We start from the raw sequence: 23238 nt of genomic DNA on the forward strand, positions 1-23238 counted from the left end.
TGCTCTGGTCATCTTTCGCTGAGTAACAAATCACCCCAAAACTCAGTGGCTTAAAACAATAACAAACACTTATTTTGCTCACAAATCTGTGATTTAGGCAAAGTACACCAGAGAAGGCTCGTCCCTGCTCCATGTGACATCAGCTGGGGTGGCTCAGCTGATGAGAGGACTAGAACATTTCCCTTCTAAGAAGGCTCATCCCATGGCTGGCCAGGTGGTGCCAGTGGGCGCTTCCTCCCATGGGGGCTCCCGGGGGCTGCTTGGCTCCTCCTGGCTTGGTGGCTGAGTTCCAAGAACAAGAGTCCAGGAGACACCAGGTAGACACTGCGTCTTATTTTATTTTATTTTCGTTTAGTTTTTTGAGATGGAGTCTCACTCTGTCGTCCAGGCTGGAGTGCAGTGGCGTGATCTCAACTGACTGCAACCTCCTACTCCCAGGTTCAAGCAATTCTCCCGCCTCAGCCTCCCAAGTAGCTGGGACTACAGATGTGCACCACCACGTCAGCTAATTTTTGTATTTTTAGTAGAGACAGGGTTTCACCATGTTTGCCAGGGTGGTCTCAAACTCCTGACCTTGAGTGATCTGCCCGCCTCAGCCTCCTAAAGTGCTGGGATTATAGGTGTGAGCCACCATGCCTGGCCATCTTTTTTTTTTTTTAAATAGAGATGGGGGTCTCACTGGGTTGCCCAGGCTGGTCTTGAACTCCTGAGCTCAAACAATCCTCCCACCTCAGCCTCCCAAAGTGCTGGGATTACAGGTGTGCACCACCACGCCCAGCCTTGTGTCATCTTTTGTGACCTGGTCTCAGAAGTGACATGGCACCACTGCCGCCATAATTAAAGGCTCAGCAGTGTGCCACTGTCACCCCTCAGCTCCAAATCCACCCTTCCTAGATCTGCTTTGTGCTGGCGGAGCTGGACCCTGTTAACGTTTCTCCTCTGCTGGCCGGCTCAGCGTGAGGCTTTGACGGGAGAGGACGCTGGAGGTTGCAGTGAGGCCTGGCAGAGAATGGGGCCTCCCTGTCTGACCCCTTCCTTGCTGCAGCTGCCAGTGGCTCCGTGTGCGGGTGACTCCTCCGTGAGTCTCCGCCACCCATGGGCTGCTTCTCACAGACACCCCCCGTCTGTCGTGCTTCCCAGCAAGATTCTCAAGCACCTGGCAGGAGTTCGTGTTAGAAAAGCTCTGGCCCAGATGCACCCCTTGGTGAGTTTCTCGGCCAACTGGCAGGCTCCCCGCAGACGGCTAGGCTCTTGCCCTGCAGCAACTTCCTCCACCACGGGCAGGGGCAGCCTGCAGGGTCCAGCAGAGCCAGGCCCAGCCTTGCATTGGGATGTTCTTCCAGGTTCTTGGTTTCTCCCCGTGTGCTCCCTGTCTGTCCTAGAAACACACGCTGCTTCTGGCACTGCTATTCCTGTATTCCTCAGAGTTCTCTTGTAACCTTTTAATAGTGAAACCTCCTTTTCTAGTTTATGATTCTTTGTATTAAATGTTCCTGTTCAAATTACTGGTGTGGTTTCTGTCTCCTGCCTGGAACCTAATGGTACAGAATTAGCACGAGGAGAGGTCCCAGGAGGGCATTTGGGGACTGTTTGCATCATCCCTAGGGTGTGAACGCCTGGCTGAGTTTCCTGCCAATGAGAAACGGGGTGCCGGGCCCCGCTTTGCAGTGGATTCGCTGTGGCCTCTGGTTGGGTGAAAGAAAGGGCTGGGTGAGTCTGGTGCCGGGGTGCCCAAGCAGCTGCTGCCCTTCAGAGCAGAACAGCAAGGACACCCCAGGACTGCGGACTGGGGGCTCCTGCTCCACGCACTGGGCGTTCACAGCGATCAGATGGCTGGCAGGAGCAGCTCCTCCCAGACCTCGGGTCGGCTGAGAGGCAGAGGATGTTCGTGGCAGCCCTCACAGGAGCTGCTGTTTGTGGTCCCTACAGGGCTGACGTTGCTGGAAATCAAACACAATGTTCAATCCCGCGCATCACCTGATCACAGGGTCAGCTGAGCGCACAGCCTTGCCCGTGTCCTCACTTGAGAGGCAGAACGCTGATAGGACAGCACCCCTGACCCAGAGTGGAGGCAGCACCCGGAACCCCGCGGAGCTCATGATCTGCTCCTGCCAGGGTGCCCCTAGGCTCCCTTGCCAGTGGGAGTGGTGGTGGCTGAGGTTGCTGGTGCTCCTGAGTTTGAAAACCCTCAAGAGCCCACCGGTGAGACACTTGCGAGAGGTTGCCATCCTCCCCAAGCCAGCACAGCCAACTCCTGTTGCCATGAGGCCTACGATTAGCATCAGATTTTAGGGATCCGGGACAGCGCGACACAGGAGACAATAGCTCATGCTGGGGCTCAGGAATTTTTTCTGTAAGAGAACAAACAGCACCCAGGCGCGGTGGCTCACGCTTGTAATCCCAGAACTTTGGGAGTTCGAGGTGGGCGGATTACCTGAGGTCAGGAGTTTGTGATCAGCTTGGTCAACATGGTGAAACTCCATCTCTACCAAAAATACAAAAAAAAAATTAGCTGGGCGCGGTGGCAGGTGCCTGTAATCCCAGCTACTCGGGAGGCTGAGGCAGGAGAATCGCTTGAACCTGGGAGGCAGAGGTTGCAGTGAGCTGAGATCACACCACTGCACTCCAGCCTGGGTGACAAAGTGAGACTCTGTCTCAAAAAAAAAAAAAAAAAAAAAAAATCAAACAGTAAATATCAGGCTCCGTGAGCCACGTACAGCCTCTGGCCACCTTGCTCTTGCTCTTCTCCTCCTCCCTCCTCCGTTCCTCCTCCTTTTCGGTGTTAGTGTGTGTGTGTGTGTGTGTTTTAGAATCCTTAAGAAATGTAAAATCCACTCTTAACTCAAAGGCTGTACAAAAAAATAGATTCCAGGCCGGATGTGGCCCGCAGGCTGTAGTTTGGCAAACCCTGGCTTACATGCTACAAGAATTCAGAGATATTTCAGATAGATATTGCGGGGAACCTGAGGAGAACCTGCGGGAGTGGATTCGGGGGGTTGGACCGGGAACGCGGAATCGGAACGCTAGAGGGGGCTGAAGTCCCTGATCTGGGGGCCTTGATCGCTCGGCGGGGTCTGCAGCCGCAGCCACAGCTAAGAGCTCCCTCGCGTGACGGCTGAAGCTCAGACCCAGAGGCCCGCAGGTCACGAGCCCAAGACCCCAGACCCTCCATGGCCTGCTGTGGAGGAGAGAATCCGAAGGTCCACGGACGGGGCAGTCCGTGAGTGTGACCTGCACGCCCACACCCAGCCACGCCCCGCAGGCTCAGAAGCACCACCTTCTCGGACGTGAGGAACACCCGGGCGAGGGGAGCCCCTGCACCCTGAAAAGTCCTGCTACTGCTCTCCTTCGTAGGCCAAGTGTGACCGCGGGGAGAGGGGTGCCCTGGCGGAGACGCGCCCCTTGATCTCCATGGGGTGACGCATCCCAGAGCAGCAGCAGGACAGGGCGCAACCGCCGCCGTCAAGTCCCACGCGGGCTGTGTGCGCCAGCGGCGGCAGGAGGAACTGGCGCTCGGGATGCCGTGGCCTGCAGGGGCCTCCGGCGAATCACAGTGCCCGGGGTGAAACAAAGGGTTGGCGGACTAGAGTGCCGTTTGTCTTACACAACAGAAAAAAACTCTGGGTCTGGTGGTCAAACCTGACTTGAGTCACCACAGTGGACAGCCACGGCCTCTCACCTGTTTCCAGGCTGAGCCAATTCTCAGACCTGGAGCCCTTGAGTGGGGGGCCAGGTTCCTTGAGGGAGACCCCTGAAGCATTGCTGCAAGGAATACAGCAGCAAAGACACGGGAAGTCTCCCCCAAAGGGACCTGCACCTGTTTACCAAAGTAACTGCCTAACAGACGGAGGGAAATACTCAAGCGTCTCAGGAATGACAAGACACTGGCATCAAATGGATTCCAATTTCTTTTCTTTTTTTTTTTTTGAGACAGTATCGCGCTATCGCCCAGGCTGGAGTGCAGTGGTGTGATCTCGGCTCACTGCAACCTCCACCTCCCAAGTTCAAGCGATTCTCCTGCCTCAGCCTCCCAAGTAGCTGCGATTCCAGGTGCACGCCACCATGCCCCACTAACTTTTGTAGTTTTGTAGAGACGCGGTTCACTATGTTAGGCCAGGCTGATGTCGAACTCCTGACCTCAGGTGATCCACCCGCCTCAGCCTCCCAAAGTGCTGGGATTACAGGTGTGAGCCACCACGCCTGGCCAGATGGAGTCTGCTAGAGTCTTGGGGATTTTACAGGGACAGGATCGGGGCGTGGCAGGCCAGGGCGGTCTTTGGAAATGCAACATTTGGGCAGGAAAATAAAAATCCCTGTCCTCACCTAGGTTTGTGGGCACAGGTGGTGGGGAGATCCCTAGCCAAGGGTCACGCCTTCCTCTACCTAGCTCCTCTTTCCCCCTTCATGAGGAGCAGGGAGTAGCAAGTCTTTTTTTTTTCCCAACGTCCCCATGGATACCAAGGAAAAAAATACTTCAGATGTCTTAGTGAGACAAATCAGAGGGTGGGAGATGAACCCCACAATAATTCAGGGGCCCCTTCACCTCAGTGAAGGTTCCAGAGTCCAAAGGTTTGGAACAGGTGATAATTATTCTCCTTTTGACGTTATTTGTTATATTTTTTGTAGAGACAGGGGTCTTGCTATGTTGCCAGGCTGGTCTTGAACTCCTGGCCTCAAGCCATCCTCAGCTGAGTGCTTTTCTATAACACTTAGTGAATGCTCAGGAACCACAGCCAGGATACTCAGGCGGGAACCGGGGGTTGGAAGCGGGGTGGCTTCTCCCTTTTACCCTTTATTCCCCTTTGCGTGTTTCTTAGCCCCCCAGGGAAGAATGCTTCTGTGGGGGACGCAGCCACGATTCCTTGGAAGGAAAAGCTGAGCCCGGCCATGCTGGGCTCTTCCTGGCACCGATCCACAGACAGGGAGCAGCGCAGTGGAAGAGGGAAGATCCCAGGGCTGAAAGGCTGGGTGAAGGGCGCTGCTGGGTGCATTTCAGGGAACACTTTAAAGTGCAAAACGGGCCAGGCGCTGTGGCTCACACCTGTAATCCCAGCACTTTGGGAGGCCGAGGTGGGTGGATCACAAGGTCAGGAGTTCAAGACCAGCCTGGCCAATATGGTGAAACCCCGTCTCTACTAACAGAAATTAGCCAGGCGTGGCAGCAGGCACCTGTAGTCCCAGCTACTCAGGAGGCTGAAGCAGGAAAATCACTTGAACCCGGGAGGCAGAGTTTGTAGTGAACCGAGATCGCGCCCCTGCACTCCACCCTGGGCGACAGAGCAGGACTCCATCTCAAAAAAAAAAAAAAAAAAGTGCAAAACGTTGGCTATCACATCACTAAATGCGGCATTTTGTGTTCAGAGCCAGTGGGACAGTGATTCCTGCACAAGATTCCTGAAAGCCTGGGGAGACTGAATTATGTTAATCTAAAAGGATCCCATCTAATTAGGAGATAAATTTTCGCCTTCACCTGCACAGGAAGGGTGCACGGAAACACGTCATTTAGAACATCCCGGGCCTGAACATCGCGGGCCCTAACATCCAGGTATCCGTGCCACTTCTCTGTACCGGTCCAAGGAGGCCGCGGTGTTCGCGGCGGCCGCCGAGACCAGCGGGCTATGGTTTCGAACCCGTGGCAATGGCACGCGGCCAGAGGAGGCCCTCAGGCTTCGCGTTACGCGGCGCCTGGCCCGGCGCGGCCGCCGTAGCGGGAGGACCCGAGCTACGGTGGCCGCGGGGCGGCGGTGGTGATTGGACTCGGTGGGTCCCGGGCCAGGGGCGGGCGCCGCCATGGGCAACCTGTTCGGCCGCAAGAAGCAGAGCCGCGTCACGGAGCAGGACAAGGCCATCCTGGTGAGGGCCCGGGCCCGGGGTCAGGGCCAGGGCCGCGACGCGCGACGGGGCCGGGGCGGGCGGCGGGGCCGGAAGAGCCCCGCGCCCTCGGCCCCCCGCGTTCGGATGGGGAAACTGAGGCGCAGCCGGGTCCCTCGGCCTCTCCGCCCTGCGCCCCTCCTCGCCCGCGGGGCCTCGGGCCGGGGTCTCCTGCGCGGCGCCGTGGCTGCCGACTTCCCCCGGGCCCGCGCGTCCGCCTCTGCGAGCCCCGCCGGGGTGGGCGCGGCTGGTGACTGCGGGATTCGACGCCGGCGTTCGGGACTCGGTCACAGCCTGGCGGCCTGTCCGTGGGGTCCGCGCGGCGCTGGGCTTTCCCTGGCTCTGGGCCCGCGGGAGCAGGTCCCGGCCCCGGGGGTCCCGGCTCTCCCGGAGTCGCTGCCCCCGCCCCCGGCCCGCGGCTCATTTGCCTCCTGGTGCCCTGGGCTGGAGCCCCCGCGGTGCTGCCGGCTTCGCGAGGCCGTGCGGGGCCATCCCCTCTCCCTCACCCCATCCAGGCCAGGACTGGAAGGAAGTCTGCCCTGGTCCGAGGAGCGGCCGCCAGGTGCTCCCGAACGCCTGCCGGGGTCCTGCCGGGGTCCTGCCGGGTTTCCGCAGCGCCTGGGTGCAGGACCACGGTGTTTGGCGCGTTTGTTTGCGGCGACTCCAGACTGACCCCCCGGAGCACAGCCGGGCCGGTGGTGGTGCCTGTTCCCATGTGAAAGTTAGCTTCTGTAGGAGGAGGAATCGCCTGGCATGTCAGGGACACGGCGGGTTAAGAATAGTCCATTTTTGTAACGAGATAAACGTGTCAGGAAAGAGACCCCGAAATGGGAGCAGGGCTAAGCTTTTTCGGATGCTTTCTTTCCTAAATTTTGTGCAACAGAAATAGGTTAATTTTATACTAAAAGAGAAGTGAATGTAAATGAAAGAGGGAATCTTACGTTGGCATCTGAGTCCATAAGCTGTGAAAAGAAACAACGGGCACATTTGTCCCTAGAGAAGATGGGCACAGCGCTGGGCACCGTCCCGAGCTGCCTGCAAGACAGCTGGGCCCAGCCTCCATCGTCCACTCTCCACCCACCCTGGCAGCCCCAAGGCACTCCCTCCCCTCTCTAGAAGGACTCAGTTCCGGTTTCTCTTCAAGCACAGCTTTCCACTTGCCAAGGGTCACTGTGGGCTCTCGGCTGTGCAGACCCGTGTTCCGGGCTGCCGTAGGTGTCCCCGGGATTTCGGGTGCTTGGGAACAGCATCCTTGGCACACAGTAGCACAAATGATTGCTTTTTTTTTTTTTTTTCTGTTTTTCTAGGATAACAGGTGTTCCCCACTTGGCCTGTGACCCTCCACTGAGACCTTGTTTTACAGGGGGGCAGCCTGGCCACACCGGCCTGCCTTTGGCCCCTGGGTCTCCCCAGCAGTGGGGCTGGTCAGGGGGCACCTTTCACTGTAGCAACGAGAGGACCCACAGGCCTTGGCACTGCGAAGGGGAGACTCCGTGGGTGGAGGGAGCCGGGAATGAGCCCTCTCAGGTAGAGGGAGCACTCGCTTCCCATGTGGAGCCTTAAAGAGGCACACAGGCCCTGACTGAGCTAATTCCTCTCAGCCTCCTGTCTTAAGGCCATAATCCCTGTGCCTGCACGGGCTCAGCATTGTCTGAAGTGATGACGTTTGGAAAACTTAAGGGCCTGATAGGGCAGGACTGGCTGAAGTTCCTCAGCGGCCGAGTGCCCTCTCTGGGGCGGCGCACAGATGAGAGGCGGTCAGCGGGGCGAGTGCGTATCCCTGCAGCTGGATGGTTGGCAAAGGAGCAGGGAAGCCACAGGCACCTCATGCGGCTGAAGCCCAAGGAGAGAAGCCGGGGGGATGTCTGAGCCCTGTCCTGGTGGTGTGGCTGGTGGCACTTGGGTACTCACCACCTGCATGTTCTCAAGTCCGAACTTTTTTTTTTTTTTTTTTTTTTTGAGATGGAGTCTCGCTGTGTCACCCGGGCTGGAGTCTCGCTGTGTCACCCGGGCTGGAGTGCAGTGGTGTGCTGTCGGCTCACTGCAAGCTCCGCCTCCTGGGTTCACGCCATTCTTCTGCCTCAGTCTCCCGAGTAGCTGGGACTACAGGCGCCGCCACCACGCCCGGCTAATTTTTTTTTGTATTTTTGGTAGAGACAGGGTTTCACCGTGTTAGCCAGGATGGTCTCGATCTGCTGACCTCGTGATCCATCTGCCTTGGCCTCCCAAAGTGCTGGGATTACAGGTGTGAGCCACCGCGCCCGGCCGAGTCCAAACCTTTGAGGTCCTGGCCGCTGCTCTCTGACCTGAGCCCAGAGTGCTCGTACCGCTGGCAGGCAGCCTCGAGGGTGGACCCACAGCAATGCCGCGGTGGTCCTGCCCATCCCTGTGATGGGCTGTGGGGTCCGGGTGACCCTCTGGTGGGGCCGCCCCTTGCGTGGCACGATGTGGAGCAGTGTCCCTGGCTTCCACCCCACAGGTGTGTCCAGATAGCACCACCTGTCCCCGGGAGACAACCCTGTCCCATGAAGGACACTCGTGGAGGGCCGCCTGGCCTCCATATCTGGCCCTCAGTAGCGTGGCTAGGGCCCCCAGCGTGGGCTCGGTGACGCCAGGCCCTTTCTCTCGGCAGCAACTGAAGCAGCAGCGGGACAAGCTGAGGCAGTACCAGAAGAGGATCGCCCAGCAGCTGGAGCGCGAGCGCGCCCTGGCCCGGCAGCTGCTGCGGGACGGCAGGAAGGAGTGAGTGGGCGCGGGCAACGTGGGCACCCTGTCGGCTGGGGTGGGGGGTCCGGGCAACGTGGGCACCCTGTCGGCTGGGGTGGGGGGTCCGGGCAACGTGGGCACCCTGTCGGCTGGGGTGGGGGGCCCGGGCAACGTGGGCACCCTGTCGGCTGGGGTGGGGGGCCTGGGCAACGTGGGCACCCTGTCGGCTGGGGTGGGGGGCCTGGGCAACGTGGGCACCCTGTCGGCTGGGGTGGAGGGTCCGGGCAATGTGGGCACCCTGTCGGCTGGGGTGGGGGGTCCGGGCAGGGCCACAGCGGGTCACTCTCGGGCTTCTGTCTGCAGACGGGCCAAGCTGCTGCTCAAGAAGAAGCGATACCAGGAGCAGCTCCTGGACAGGACAGAGAACCAGATCAGCAGCCTGGAGGCCATGGTAGGCGGCCGGGTGCTTCGCCCTGGAGTGCAGGTGCAGCCGGAGGCGGCTCCACCCGGCTGCGTGGACGTCAGAATTTCTCCCCAGAGCTGAAAGCTCCTCCTCTTAGCTGTCTTGGGCTGAAGCTGACCTGAAGAGGGGTGGGCCTGGAATCCCGGGGAGTCCACCAGGAAGCTAATGGTCTTCAGGGGCTGGGGGGCAGGTTGGCTCTCGCAGGACTGAAGTGGGGAAGACTGGGCCACCTCTGGGTGGTGTGGGTAGGTCAGGGGTCTGCGTGGGGACTGAGTGTCCCTGGTGTTAGGGACCCAAGCAGTGTGGTTCTGCTCTTTGGTAACCAGAGCTACTAACAAGCAACCAGTGGTCCCCTGAGAGTCTCCCTGGCACCTGCTCAGTCCTGCGCGTCCCCACCTGGCAGTGGGAGAAGACAGGGAGGAGCAGGCATCAGGAGTCACCCTCATGCCCAGCAGCACCCGCCCAGCAATGGTGTCATCCTGAACCCTGCCCCTGGGCCAGGAGGAGGGCATGCCGGATCCTCAGCGTCTGCGTCTGCTCTGGTTTCCTTTTCAGGTTCAGAGTATTGAGTTCACCCAAATCGAAATGAAGGTGATGGAGGGGCTGCAGTTTGGAAACGAGTGTCTGAACAAGATGCACCAGGTGGGTCTCTGCAGGGCCAGGGACAAGGAGGCGTGGGGAGCCCAGTGGGGCTGGAGCTGGGGATAGGGCAGGGGGCTTGTCCCATGGTGTTCGTGTCAGACACAGGGCAAGAGGCTGGCAGGGGAGAAGTGTCGGGTGCTGCCAGGCAGGCAGGGATGCAGTGACCTGAGGGTGGGGTGCAGCACAGGCTGGGAACTGTGGGAACTGGGTCCCCAGGCGCCAAAGTGACATAGAGGGGAAGTCTGAGGGTGGGGAGGGGGCTGGCAAACTAATCACAGAAGGCTTCCTGGAGGTGGCGAGGCGTGGTGGCTCACACCTGTAATCACTTTTGGAGGCCAAGGCGGGCAGATCACCTGAGGTCAGGAGTTCGAGACCAGCCTGGCCAACATGGTGAAACCCTGTCTCTACTAATAATACAAAAATGAGCCAGGCGTGGCGGCATGCACCTATAAACCCAGCTACTCAAGAGGCTGAGGCAGGAGAATTGCTTGAACCGGGAGGCAGAGGTTGCAGTGAGCTGAGATTGTGCCATTGCACTTCAGCCTGGGCGATAAGAGCAAAACTCCATCTCAGAAAAAGAAGGCTTCCTGGAGGAGGTGAATACTGGCCTCATCTCAGGCCGGGCATGGATGTGAAGCCCATCGTAGCCATACCACGTTCCTCCACCAACCCCATCATACTCCTGATATGGGGGCCAATGGGTGGGGCTAGTTGGAGAGCCGGGGACTCACCTGGCAGGAGGTCTGGCTGTGCCACTTTTCCAAGTGTTTGGTGAGTACTGGTGGTGTGTGCCGGTCAAGCACAAGTGGCCCTTTGACCTTGCCACTCAAAAGAAATCAAGTCACCTGCCCAGAATGTTCCACCTGTTGCTTGTTTTTACCGGTGGCTGTGAGAGCTGAGTCAGGTTTGAGAAGAGGCAGCGGGCGTCAGAGCAGTGCAGTCATGGCCTCTGAAAAGACTCATCAAACGGCTCCTGTGGCCTCAGGACGGGCCTCATTTAAACAGGGACAGGAGCTGGGTGTGGTGGCACGCACCTATAGTCCCAGCACTTGGACGCATCACTTGAGCCCAGCCTGGGCAACACAGCCAGACCTTGTCTTTAAAAATAAATAAATAAAAATAAACAGAGGGATGAGGCCGTGGCCCTGAGAGCCCAGGAGGCCTCTGTCAGGGGCCTACCATTGGCTTCACCGACAGGCGTCAACACCCATCACCCTCATCCACAGGTGATGTCCATTGAAGAGGTGGAGAGGATCCTGGACGAGACGCAGGAGGCCGTGGAGTACCAGCGGGTAGGTGGCACCCTGACCGGCCTGTCCCCAACTGTGGGAACCCACAAGGCCACCCTCGAGGGCCAAACTGTCCCACACCCTAGAGCGGCCACCTTCTCTCAAGGGGACAAGACCCAGCCACAGGCCGTCTCCTTCCTCCCTGAGGGGCCGCCTCCTTGCTGCTCTTACCACCGCCTGTCCTTTTGCAGCAAATAGATGAGCTCCTGGCAGGAAGCTTCACTCAGGAGGATGAAGACGCCATCCTGGAGGAGCTGAGCGCAATCACTCAGGTAATGGCCCCCTGGGACTGAGCAGTCACTCAGGCGATGGGACCCCAAGGACCGAGCAGTCACTCAGGCAGTGGGACCCCCAGAGCTCAGGCCCCCAGGAGGCCCTGCCCATGGTGATCTCACATGTGGTGTCCCTTAAGCAGATAGTCTGGGGTTTGTGACTGGTTTTCCTACCTGAGGTGACTCTGTTTCCAGGGTTGCTCACCTGACGGTCTGGTGCAGGCAGGCTGGCCCCGTGCCCTGGACAGAGCGGGGATGCTGGGCCTTCCTGGCACCTCGGCCCCTTTCTGTCCCCAGCTGTCACGGATGTGGTGCTTGATCTGTGGGCTGGCTTTCCGCAGCCGTGGCTGCTGACTCACGTCCCACGCAGGACCTCGCCGCGGGGGCCGCGTCCTGGCCCCAGGCTCACATCCAGGCTCTGAGTCTGCATTCACTCCCTGACAAAGGGGTTGTCCTCTCTGTGGGCCCCTGCCTCAGTCTGCCAAATTCTCATAGTGCCCCCAGAGCCAGCCTCTGCCTCAGCCTTGCTGCCAGCTGCCCCGGCGCTCTGGTGCTGTGCGGCCCGTGGTGCCTGCGCCCACTTGCTTGCTCAGTTACTTTCTCCTGAGGGTCCGAGTCCTCCAGGGCCTCCAGGGAAGGCTGAGAGGCAGAAGCACCCGTGCTGGCTTAGGCAGCCAAGCTCGCTGGGCCATCATTGTACCGCAGCCCACCCCGCAGTGGTGGATACCAGCGTGACCTGGGTGTCTGTGTCACCCACCCCTCCGTCCCTGAGAGCCAGGGTCTCTGAGGCACACCCAGGATGTCGCCTGCTTATAGCCCCTCAGGGCCCCAGGGTCTGTTGGGAGGAGCCTCCATGGTAGCGGCTGCGTCACCACCTAGGGGATTCTGGTGGCGCCAGAAGCCGGGGCGGGTGCACACTTGGGTCTCCTGAGCAGCACGTTTCTGTCCGCTTTAACTCCGGCTGAGAGCGGCTGACTGACAGGATCCGTGTCCTCTCGGGGAGGCCCAGGCAGCCCGGGGCAGACCTGTCACCTGCTCACAGCCTTACCCTTTGCATCTTGCAGGAACAAATAGAACTGCCAGAGGTTCCCTCCGAGCCCCTTCCTGAGAAGATCCCAGGTATTTCCATGTTTGATTCTTCTGAATGGTTGGAATTCGCAGAACAGTGGATTCTAGAAGGCAACAAGACAGAATGCTCCCAGCCCTTCTCACTTGGCAGAGGTCATCGCGGCCTTCCTGGGCCATGGGCAAGCCCTGCTGCCTGGCTGTGTGGCTCGGGGGCATGCGTGCCTGGCCTTGGGGTTGGGCTTGGGTTTCCCAGGGGTTGGGTAACTGGGTAACGTCGTAAGAGAGCCATACCCCATTCAAAGAGGCACATTCAGAAATCAGAACTGGGGAAAGGCTTCTTCAGCAGCACCAGCTCATTCCCAGCGTCTAGCCCAGGATTAGCCGTCAGCCAGGGATGCTTTTCCCCGTGGCACCATTCAGCACAGGCTCTCCAACCTGCCCACTGGGAACCTGACTTTTTAGAATCATCCATCCGTGTTTGTTCTGTTCCTTTACCCATCTTTGGGGCTCTTCTCCTCTCTGAGTCCCGCTGGGAGGGGCTGTGCTTTCCTGGCCCTGTCTGTCAGCCCCATTGGCTTCCTGTTTGTCACTTGCCTCCCCCAGAGCTGGGCGTGCCCTTCCCTAGTGCGAAGTCCCCGGAACTGGCCCTTGCCACCCCCGTGACCTCGTCCCTCTCTGGAGGTCTCTGCCTGTGGGTCTTCGGCATGTCATAAACATCTCTGTTTCCTCCACAGAAGATGTCCCTGTCAAGGCCAGGCCCAGGCAGGCGGAGCTGGTGGCAGCTTCGTAACGTGGCCTCCTCTTGTGGGACTCACGGGGATGCCCCAGGGACTGTGGCCCACAGAGAGTTTGGGTCATGGCCAGCCCCTGACCGGGTTCCCTGGAGCCCAGCGCGCACGGTGCTGAGCAGAGCCACAGCCACGCAGGCACATTGCAGGAGGACTCCAGAGCGTCTCCTGGCGACCTCGAGCCTGAACGCACTCAGGCGCCACTGGCCTGCTCAGTCCGGATTAAACCCTCGGCCGAGCCCAGCTTCTGCCGGTTGTGGGCTCCCCTGGTGGCCGCGGTCCAGGCCCGATGCCTCTGGTGCTGTTCCCCTGCAGTCCCAGCCCCGCGTGGCTCGCGCTCATCTGTGAGGAAGACACCTCCAGACCTTGGGGTCCCCGTGCTTCCTCTTGGTCCTCGCTGCTCCCGTTAGCTGGTGCAGGCTTCTGTTAAGGGGTCCCTCCCTTGGCCTGGCTTCCCGGCGCACCTCAGCTTCCCTGCTGGTGGGGGGATCCCCAGGAGACCAGCATGTGCTGAACCTCTCCGTGCCTCTGCCTCCGCGCCCCAGACGCCCACCTCCCGTTTGAAGGTGGCGGGCCAGGGGCGTTCTTGCTGGATTGACAACTCCCAGAGCCCTGACTCCCGCCTTGCCACTCATGGCTCTGTCCACCAGGGCTCGGCCCTGCTGAGAAAGGACCTTCAATGCTTGGGAGACGCTGCTCCGGCAGATGCAGCCCCGGAAGTTTGTCCGTGGGGGTCCCTGCGGCTGGGGCTCATGGAACTGTGAGACCCGGGACCTTCCTGCCCTGTGAGTCCCCGAGCCACCAGCAGCCAAGACCGGAGGCTGTGGGGCATGGCGTGACTTCTCGTGCACAAGGCTGGTTTGGTTATGAGACGATCTCGCTGGGACCGCCCCTGCCCGTGGAAAACCACAGGACAAAGGGAGTCGCCACCTCGACCCCCAGACAGGCCGGCCCGTATTAAAGTTGGCCCTGCACGCCCACTGCCTCGTAGACTTGGGCACAGTGGGCACCTAGGCGTGGCTTCCTCTGTGGGAGTGTGGGTAGGTTGTGTGTAGCCCCTCCCCCACGGTGACCCCTCCCCCACGGTGACCCTGACCAAAGCCCGGCCCCTTGACCAACATGGGGACGCTCACTGCAGGGCTCCTGCGCAGTCAGGCCAGGCCTGGGCTCTGCACACGTGAGACGGAGACTCTGGGCCCTGACGGCCACCTCTGGGCAGCTGCCCTGTGTGAGGGCCAGGGTGCTGCTCTGACCAGGCTGGCTGCCTGTCTCCCTCGAGTGGCTTTGTGTAATCCTAGGCCTGAGGGCAGTGCCCCCAGAGGGTAGTGGGTTTGGGGTCCTGGTGCCCAGGTGGGAATCTTGATGTGCAGGGAACACGCTGGGCAGGTGCCCCCCAAGAGATGGCTCCACACCCCTCACTGGTGGGCATGGGGGTGCTGGCCCTGCACTGCCGGGTCTCAGGACTGAAGAAGCTGAAGACCTGGGTTTGCGGGAAAGTCTTGTTTCTCCACGTGGCGGCAGCTCTCCTGTGGTGTGCGTGTCAGCTGGGGGTGAGGGGGGGTCTTCCAACCACCCTGTGGGGATTCTGCAGAAAACTAGTTGGCTGGGGCTCCCCGTCTGTCCCCAGGACTGCCCGGCAGCCTGGAGGGCGTCTCATGATGAGGCTCCAGCCCCGTGACCTCCATCCTGCAGCAGTGCGTCCCAGGCCCGTGGAGCACCAGCTCTGGGTCCCAAACTGCACGCAGGGTGCCAGGAGCCTGTGTTGGGAAGCTGCAGGTGTGGCTGGAGGGTCCCTGGCTACTGTAAGTCCCAGGCCTCAGTCACAGCCTTTACACACCCTGCCCGTGGGGCAGATCCCTCCTTTCCCTCTGCCTCCATTAGAACCCAGGGGCTTCTGCCAGAGGCCGGGTGTTCTGGCAGCATTTTGTGGCAGGACTTTGCTCTCAGCCCCAACTGGAGCAGCTGTCCACAGTGCCCTCCCCCTTGTGCCAAGTTCCTGGTCAGAGCCCAGGAGGCCATCCAGGGAACGCCAATAACCGCCTGTCTCTGCTGCAGCACAGCCGGGGGCACGGTGGGGTCCACGTTCCCTCCTACTATCCAAGAAGTTAGAGCCTGAGTACTCATCAGCCGTGTTCTGTGTACCAGTGTTCCTCCCTGGACCTCGCAGGGGTCTGCCCGGACAACCCAGAGTGACCTTGAGCTGATTCCCAACTCTGGCATTGGTGTGGCCTGGCTGGCCGGCTCCTGGTTCTGTCGGGCTGGTGGCAGCCCCTCCTGCCAGCAAGGTGCAGAGCCCAGTGCTGGCCAGAGCCTGACCAACCTGACCAACCCAATCTAGGTTGGGGACACAGGAGCATGATAATCACAAGTCAAAATTAGGTGTGGAACCTCAGGGTGGAGCTGGTGTTCTGCCAGAGATGCCTGGGGGCCGGGGACAGGACTTGGAGGAGGAGAGGCTGCAGAGGGCAGGGACACAGAGTAGGGGGGGGTCACACAAAGGGTGGCTCAGAGAGTGGGGGAGGGGCATAAAGGAGGAGCCATAACCAGCAGCTTTGAGGGGTGTTGGAGCCCGCCAGCCACAGAGGACTTCCCAGGGAGGGAATGGGGCATAGTGTGGAAGTGGTGCCCTCATTTTCAGAGGCTGCAGACACTTCGCTGGAAGGCACACTTGCCACGGGGCAGGCAGTGTGGCAGTTAGAAATGTGTGGGATGGGATGGGTGCGGTGGCTCACACCTGTAATCCCAGCACTTTGGGAGGCTGAGGCGGGCGGATCACGAGGTCAAGAGATCGAGACCATCCTGGCCAACTTGGCGAAACCCGGTCTCTACTAAAAATACAAAAATTAGCTGGGCGTGGTGGAACGCGCCTGTAGTCCCAGCTACTCCGGAGGCTGAGGCAGGAGAATCGCTTGAACCTGGGAGGCGGAGGTTACAGTGAGCAGAGATCATGCCACTGCACTCCAGCCTGGCGACAGAGCGAGACTCTTTCAAAAAAGAAATGTGTGGGATGGAATGGCGGGGCCATTCTGGACGGGATGGGGCCCCTGACCTCTGTGTGCCTGCGCTCAGCCAGCTCCTGCGCAGACCAAGTACTCGGGGGAGGGAGGATGGTTTGCTCCAAACTCAGATCCCAACTGGTGTCTGACTTGGCTGCAGAATCCTTTGGGTCCTGGTTTCTTCATACATGCAATATTGGGGGTTTGGCCTTGGGGGTCTCTTCAGCTGAGTCCACTTCTGTCCCCAGCCTGTAAACTGTCTGCACCTATTGACTTGATGGTCTCTGAGGGACTCAACTTTAGAAACTCTGTCCATTTTGTGCTGCTATCACAGAATGCGTGAGACTGGGTAATTTATAATGAACAATCAGCTGGCTCACGGTACTGGACAGGTGCCAGCATCTGGCGAGGGCCGTCCAGCTGCATCATCACATGGTGGAGGGCAGGAGGGGAGCCACCCCACCCTTTTATAACCAATCCCAGCCGTTAGGGCACAGCCTTCATGGCCTAACCACCCTTTAAAGGTCCCACTCTCGATACTGTTACAAAGGCAATGAAATTTCAACAGGTTTTGGAGGGGACAAACATTCAAACCATAGCAGAAAGTGTGGAAGGTACGATAACCACACTGAACAGAATGACCGTGGTAATTAAACCCCAAGTGCAGCCATGACCCGTTTTACATCATCCTGGAGAGAACAGTGCAGCTCCAGTACTTGCTAAGCTGCGGAGACAGGGTCCATCCAACTCGACAGCATCCAGCAGCCACTCCAGGCCGCCAGCAGACAGATGTTGGGAGCAGCACTGATAGTTTGGTTTTTGTTTGTTTGTTTAAGACAGGGTCTCACTTGCCCAGGCTGGAGTGCAGTGGTGTGATTATGGCTCACTGCAGCCTGGAACTCTGGGGCTCAAGCGATCCTCCCACCTCAGCCTCCCGAATAGCTGGGACTACAGGTGTGTGCCACCAAATCCAGCTAATTTTTGTTACTTTTTGTAGAGATGGGGTCTCACTATGTTGCCCAGGCTAATAGCTTTTTTTAAAATGATCATACAGGACGGCTGGGTGCAGTGGTTCACGCCTGTAATCCCAGCACTTTGGGAGGCCGAGGCAGGCAAATCACCTGAGGTCAGGAGTTCAAGGCTAGACTGACCAACATGGAGAAACCCCGTCTCTACTAAAAGTACAAATTAGCCGGGCATTGTGGCACATGCTTGTAATCCCAGCTACTCGGGAAGCTGAGGCAGGAGAATCGCTTGAACCCAAGAAGCGGAGGCTGCAGTGAGCCGAGATCACGCCACTGCACTCCAACCTGGGCAACAATACAAGACTCCATCTGAAAAAAAAAAGATCATACAGGAAAACAGAAGTTCTATTTTATGTACACTGCTGTAATTTCAGCACATGTGGACTCGTGTAACCACCACCATAACCTTCCATCACCCCTGAAACTCCCTCCCGCCAGCCCTTTAGGGTTGCCCCTTCCCCCCAACCCCACCAGCCCCTAGTGACCACTGATCTGTCCTCCAACCCATAGTGTTTTTCCAGGAATGTCACATAAACAGAAGCCGACCATGGGTCACCTTTCTGGCGCCTTTCTCCCCGCACAAAGTCTTTGTCCTTGTGAAGCTGTCACGTGCCAAACGCTTGTCCCTTTTTCCTGCTGGGTAATACTCCCGGTGCCGCCCTTGCTGTTGGTTGATGCACATCTGGCTGCTTTTCGCTGGCAGTGAGCGGAGCTGCTAGGGACATTGCCACGGGGCTGTGAGAGCGGAGTTTCCTCTCTCCGGTGACCCTGAGCTGCGCCTTTCTCAGCCGCCTCCCGAGGCCCCAGGCGCTCTGTGGGGGCTCTGGCGGGGTTGGGGGGGTTGGCGTTCTCGTTATTTCAGCGGCGCTGCCCCTGGCCCTGCGGGAGGGACCGTGGGACCCAAGACATCCCCGCCTGGCCTCCGCTCCCCACCCGGGGGTGGGGCTCGCCCCCGCCAACCTCGGGTAAAGACGCTTCTGGAAGGAAGGGCGCCCCTGGGACCCCGCCCAGCCCTGCCCTGCCCTGCGCAGCCCTGCCCAGCCCTGCCCAGTCCAGCCCAGCCCAGCCCAGCCCTTGCCGGGGAAGCACGCGGCGGCGCCCGGGCGTCGTCATGGCAACGCCACGGGCCCCGAAGGCCGGGACCGCTGCCCCCTCCGCCCCTCGACCCCCGCCCCGCGCCCTTCCTGGCTGCGGCTGGACCCGGCTGCGCGGGGCGCGAGGCTGCCTTCCCGGGGATCACCAGGGACCACCCGGCGCGCTCCCCGGGAACCCGCACCCCTGGCCCCAGTGCTCCGGAGCGACCCGGGTCAGCCTCTGGCTGCCTGCAGTGGGCCCCTGGGCGAACCGCGGGCGGACCCAGGAGCGAGCACCCGGTGCGCGGCAACGATGATCCGCGAGGGAAGCCCACGGGCGGCAGGAGCTGTGGCAGCAGCCCCAGGATGGGGCGCGGGGAGCGCGCTGAGCTGTCCTTTCCCGCAGCGGCCCCGCGGTTGAAGCGTGGGTTTGGGTTTTGGTTTTTCTTCTGTGGCAACAGTTCTGTTGAGATATTACTCGCCTGCCATACAACTCACCCATTTTAAGGGTACACCTCAGGGGTCTTGCGTGCATTGACAAACCCGCCACCGTCACCACAGCCAATTTCAGAACATTTTCATCTCTTCAAAAGAAACCCTGTACCCTTCAGCTGTCACCCTCCTGGTCCCCATCCAATCCTCATCCCGCCCTCAGCAGCCACGCACTGCCTGTAAAGTCCGTGTCCTGCCCTGTAGGTGGAATCTATACCTTGGGGTCTGTTGTGACTTTCACCTAACAGCCTTTCCAGGCTCAGCTGTGCTATCGTATGGACCAGTACTTCGGAGGAGTTTTTGTTTTGTTTTTGGGGTGTGTGTGTGTGTGTGTGTGTTTGAGCCGGGCGTGGTGGTGGGCGCCTATAATCCCAGCAGCTCAGGAGGCTGAGGCAGGAGGATCACTCGCGCTCAGGAGTTTGAGGCTGCAGAGTTGATCATGCCACAGGACTCTATCCTGGGCGACAGAGCAAGACTCTGTCTTTAAAAAAAAACAATAACAAGGCCGCCTGAGGTGGCTCACGCCTGTAATCCTAGCACTTTGGGAGGCCGAGGCGGGTGGATTACCTGAGATCAGGAGTTCGAGACCAGCCTGACCAGCATGGAGAAACCCCGTATCTACTAAAAATACAAAATTAGCCAGGCGTGGTGGCACATGCCTGTAATCCCAGCTACTGGGGAGGCTGAGGCAGGAGAATCGCTTGAACCTGGGAGGCAGAGGTTGCAGTGAGCCAAGATTGTGCCACTGCACTCCAGCCTGGGTGATAGAGCGAGACTCTGTCTCAAAAAAAAAAAAAAAAGACACACACACACAAAAATCAGCCAGGTGTGGTGGTGCGCACCTGTAGTCCCAGCTACTCTGGAGGCTGAGGCAGGAGAGTCGGTTGAACCCATGAGGCAGAGGTTGCAGTGAGCCGAGATCGCACCACTGCACTCCAGCCTGGCAACAGAGCAAGACTCCGTCTCATATAAAGAAATAAAACAAAAATAAACAAATTTTAAAAACAAAAACATTCCTTTACAGGTTTCTGTGGGGACAGGGTCTGCTCTTGGGTCTGCACCTGGAAGTGGAATTGCTGGGTTGTGTGGTAACTGGATGTTCACCCATATGATGAACGACCACACTCTTTTCCACAGTGGCCGATGGTTCTGGTCTCTCTACAGCCTCACCAACTCTTATATTCTTTTTGATTACAGCCACCCTAGCAGGCATGAGGTGGTACGTCATTGTGGCTTTGACCTGCGTTTCTCTGATGTCTAATGGTGTTCAGCATTTTTTCATGGGTGTTACTGGCCATTTGTATATCTTAGAGAAATGTCTATTCAGATAATTTGCCTATTTTTAATTGGGTTAGTTGTCTTTTTATTGAGTTATAATACTTTATTCGAGATACTAGACCCTTATTAGATACATGACTTGCAAATATTTTCACCCATTCTTTGGGATGTCTTGTTTACCTTTTTGATGGTGTCCCTTGAAGCACAAAAGTTTTTAATTTTGATGAAATCCAATTTATTTTTGTTGTTGTTACTTGTGCTTTTGGTGTCATAGCTCAGGAACCCCTGCCTAATCCAAGATCATGAAGACTTGTGTCTATGATTTCTTAACAGTTTTATAGTTTATTTATATTTATATAAATCTGTTTTTGAGACAGGGTCTCGCTCTGTCACCCAGACTGGAGTGCAGTGGTGTGACAGCTCACTGCAGCCTTGACCTCCCTGGGCTCAGGAGATCCTCCCACCTCAGCCTCCTGAGTAGCTGGGACCACAGGCACATACCACCCAACTGGGCTAATTTTTTTTGACTTTTTTATTTTTTATTTATGTATTTTTCTTGACACGGAGTTTTTCTCATCGCTCAGGCTGGAGTGCAGTGGCGCAATCTTGGCTAACTGCAACCTCCGCCTCCTGGGTTCAAATGATTCTTTTGCCTCAGCCTCCCTAGTAGCTGGGATTACAGGCATGCGCCACCACGCCTGGCTAATTTTTGTATTTTTAGTAGAGACGGGGTTTCGCCATGTTGGCCAGGCTGGTCTGGAACTTCTGACCTCAGGTGATTTGCCCTCCTTGGCCTCCCAAAGTTCTGAGATCACAGGTGTGAGCTACCGCATATTTTTATTTTTGTAGAGACAGGGTATCACTGTGGTTGCACAGGCTGGTAAAATTTTAATTCTTTTTTTTTTCCTTTATGAGTTGGTGCCGGACAGAGTCTTGCTCTGTGGCCCAGACTGAAGTGCAGTGGCGTGATCTCGGCTCACTGCAACCTCCACTTCCTGGGTTCAAGCGATTCTACTGCCTCAGCCTCCCAAGTGGCTGGGACTACAGGCACGTACTATCACACCCAGCTAATTTTTAGTAGAGACAGGGTTTCACTCTGTTGGCGAGGCTGGTCTTGAACTCCTGGCCTCAGGTAATCTGCCCAGCTCAGCCTCCCAAAGTGCTGGGATTGCAGCCGTGAGCCACTGTGCCCGGCTTGACTTCTTCCTTTTATATGTGGGTATTTTTCTGTCCCAGCGTCATTTGTTAAAAAGACAGTTCTTTCTCCGTGTAATTGTTTTGGCACCGTGTGGAAACCCGCTGCCTGTAGCCGGGAGCTTCTTTCCAGCCCTCAGTTCTGTCCCATTGCTCTGTGTGTCTATTCTTACGTCCTCATGGCAGCCTTGTAGTAAGCTTTGAAATTGGGAAGTGTGAGTTCTCCAACTTTGTTCTTCTTTTTCAAGATTGTTTTGGCTATTCTGGGACCCTCAAATTTGCATGTGAATTTTTAGGATAAGCTTTTCAGTTTCTGCCGAGGAGCCAAGTGAGATTTTGATAGGAGTTGCGTTGAATCTGTGGATGTGTTTTGAGAGTGCCGCCGTCTCCGCTACATTAAGTCCAGATCCGTGGATTGAGGGTGCCTTTCCATTTATTTTGGTCTTCTTTACTTTCTTTCAACCAAGTTTTGTAGTTTTCAGAGTATAAATTTTGTACTTGTTTTGTTCAGCTTATTACTGTTTTATTTTTGGTGCTATTGTAAATGAAATTTTCTTAATTTCAATTTCAGATTATTCACTTAAATATACAGAAATACCGCTGATTTTGTATATTGAGCTTATCTCCTGCAATGTTGCTGAACTTGTTTATTAGGGTTTTTTTTAGTGAAATCCTTAGGATTTTTTATATGCAAGATAAGGTCACCTGCAAAGAGAGAGAGTTTACCTCTTAATTTCCAACTTGGATGCCTTTAATTTCATTTCCTTCCCTGACTGACTGGTTAAAGCCTTAGTACAATGTTGATTAGAAGTGGGTATCTTAGGCCGGGCACAGCGGCTCACGCCTGTAATCCCAGCACTTTGGGAGGCCGAGGCGGGCAGATCACGAGGTCGGGAGATCGAGACCATGCTGGCTAACATGGTGAAACACCATCTCTACTAAAAATACAAAAATTAGCCGGGCGTGGTGGTGGGCGCTGGTAGTCCCAGCTACTCGGGAGGCTGAGGCAGGAGAATGGCATGAACCCGGGAGGTAGAGCTTGCAGTGAGCCGAGATTGTGGCACTGCATTCCAGCCTGGGTGACAGAGCGAGACTCCGTCTCAAAAAAAAAAAAAAAAAAAAAGAAGTGGGTATCTTTACCTCACATTTTTCTATTCCACTCCCAGCCCAAAAATACTAAAAACAGAAAGAACAAAGTCCATACAAAGAGTATTTCATGAAAAATTTAACCCACTTCTTTTTCTTTCGCTTTCTTCCCTCTCCTCTTTTCTTTTTCTTGTCTCCTCTTCTTTCTCATGCAGGGCAGGGCCAGGCCGGGGCTAGCAGGCCAGGGTTAGCGGGCCAGGGCTAGTGGGCCAGAGTAAGGTCAGAGCTGCTCGGACTTCTGGTGTGTACTTGTTAGTCTTTGTGATATTCTTGTAGATTCAATCATGAAACATGAGTTTGATGCTGGTGTGATTGTAGGTGGTCTTGCAGTCAGGTGAACAGTTGCTCCCAAAGCAAACTGGTGGCTCAGCCTCAGCCTGGAGGGGATGTAGACCTCTTGTGATATAACTCAGTGCTGGGAGAGAAGTCAACGGAGTGAATCGAGGACAGAACCAACACTCAAAATGATGGCAAGAGTTGCAGCCAAAGCCAGCTAGATGACACACCAACAAAATACAGTAAAGCCCATAAAGGTCAGTGCTTGGCTTCAAAGAAAACCATAATGGGCAATGATGCATTTGGAAAATATCTGGAAACCTTGCCTGCTGGCAGACGCTGTGGGTTAACTATGGGATCCAGCTGCTAACTCCATCAATGTGACCTTACACTTCATTAATGGAAGTGTCTACCTAATTGGATGTAACAACCTCCTCACTAACTTATATTTACAGTGCTGCCCCTGAGTCAGCAGTAAAAGTTCAAATTATATTCAGAATCTTCTGCTTAATAAATTAGAAAAGTGCTGGCCAGGTGCGGCGGTCCATGCCTATAATCCTAGCACTTTGGGAGGTCAAGGCAGGTGGATCACTTGAAGTCAGGAGTTCGAGACCAGCCTGGCCAACATGCAGAAACCCCGTCTCTACTAAAAATACAAA

The 23238-nt window shown here is 57.0% G+C and overlaps 2 protein-coding genes across 4 annotated transcripts; both read left to right on the top strand.

Annotated features, from left to right (window-relative positions):
• The first annotated feature begins 5683 nt into the window (after positions 1-5683).
• On the top strand, positions 5684-14079 carry CHMP6 (charged multivesicular body protein 6). 3 transcript variants are annotated; one of them, XM_054458569.2, is made up of 8 exons: positions 5684-5853; positions 8504-8613; positions 8941-9028; positions 9596-9682; positions 10909-10974; positions 11163-11243; positions 12308-12362; positions 13046-14079. In XM_054458569.2, exons 1-8 carry the CDS (start codon positions 5791-5793, stop codon positions 13099-13101), a joined length of 606 nt encoding a protein of 201 aa, XP_054314544.1. In that variant the 5' UTR covers positions 5684-5790; the 3' UTR covers positions 13102-14079. The 3 variants fall into 3 exon arrangements, with proteins under 3 accessions (XP_054314544.1, XP_063513086.1, XP_063513085.1); XM_063657016.1 differs by having other exon boundaries at positions 5698-5853; positions 13049-14079; XM_063657015.1 differs by having other exon boundaries at positions 5698-5853; positions 12308-14079.
• A 146-nt stretch (positions 14080-14225) lies between these two features.
• LOC129017809 (atherin) lies at positions 14226-21660 on the top strand. Its single transcript, XM_063657017.1, is given in 3 exon segments — positions 14226-18289; positions 18292-18507; positions 18510-21660. Coding segments are annotated over 3 exon segments (465 nt in total). The 5' UTR covers positions 14226-18231; the 3' UTR covers positions 18701-21660.
• The last annotated feature ends 1578 nt before the right edge of the window (positions 21661-23238 follow it).

The sequence above is a fragment of the Pongo pygmaeus genome, chromosome 19 (assembly GCF_028885625.2).
Source record: "Pongo pygmaeus isolate AG05252 chromosome 19, NHGRI_mPonPyg2-v2.0_pri, whole genome shotgun sequence".
Taxonomy (NCBI): Eukaryota; Metazoa; Chordata; class Mammalia; order Primates; family Hominidae; genus Pongo; species Pongo pygmaeus.

Coding starts and splice junctions, on each gene's coding strand:
- CHMP6 (XM_063657015.1), top strand. CDS start 5,791: ATGGGCAACCTGTTCGGCCGCAAGAAGCAGAGCCGCGTCACGGAGCAG. Junction 9,029..9,595: donor TCAGCAGCCTGGAGGCCATG/GTAGGCGGCCGG, acceptor TTTCCTTTTCAG/GTTCAGAGTATTGAGTTCAC. Junction 10,975..11,162: donor AGGCCGTGGAGTACCAGCGG/GTAGGTGGCACC, acceptor GTCCTTTTGCAG/CAAATAGATGAGCTCCTGGC.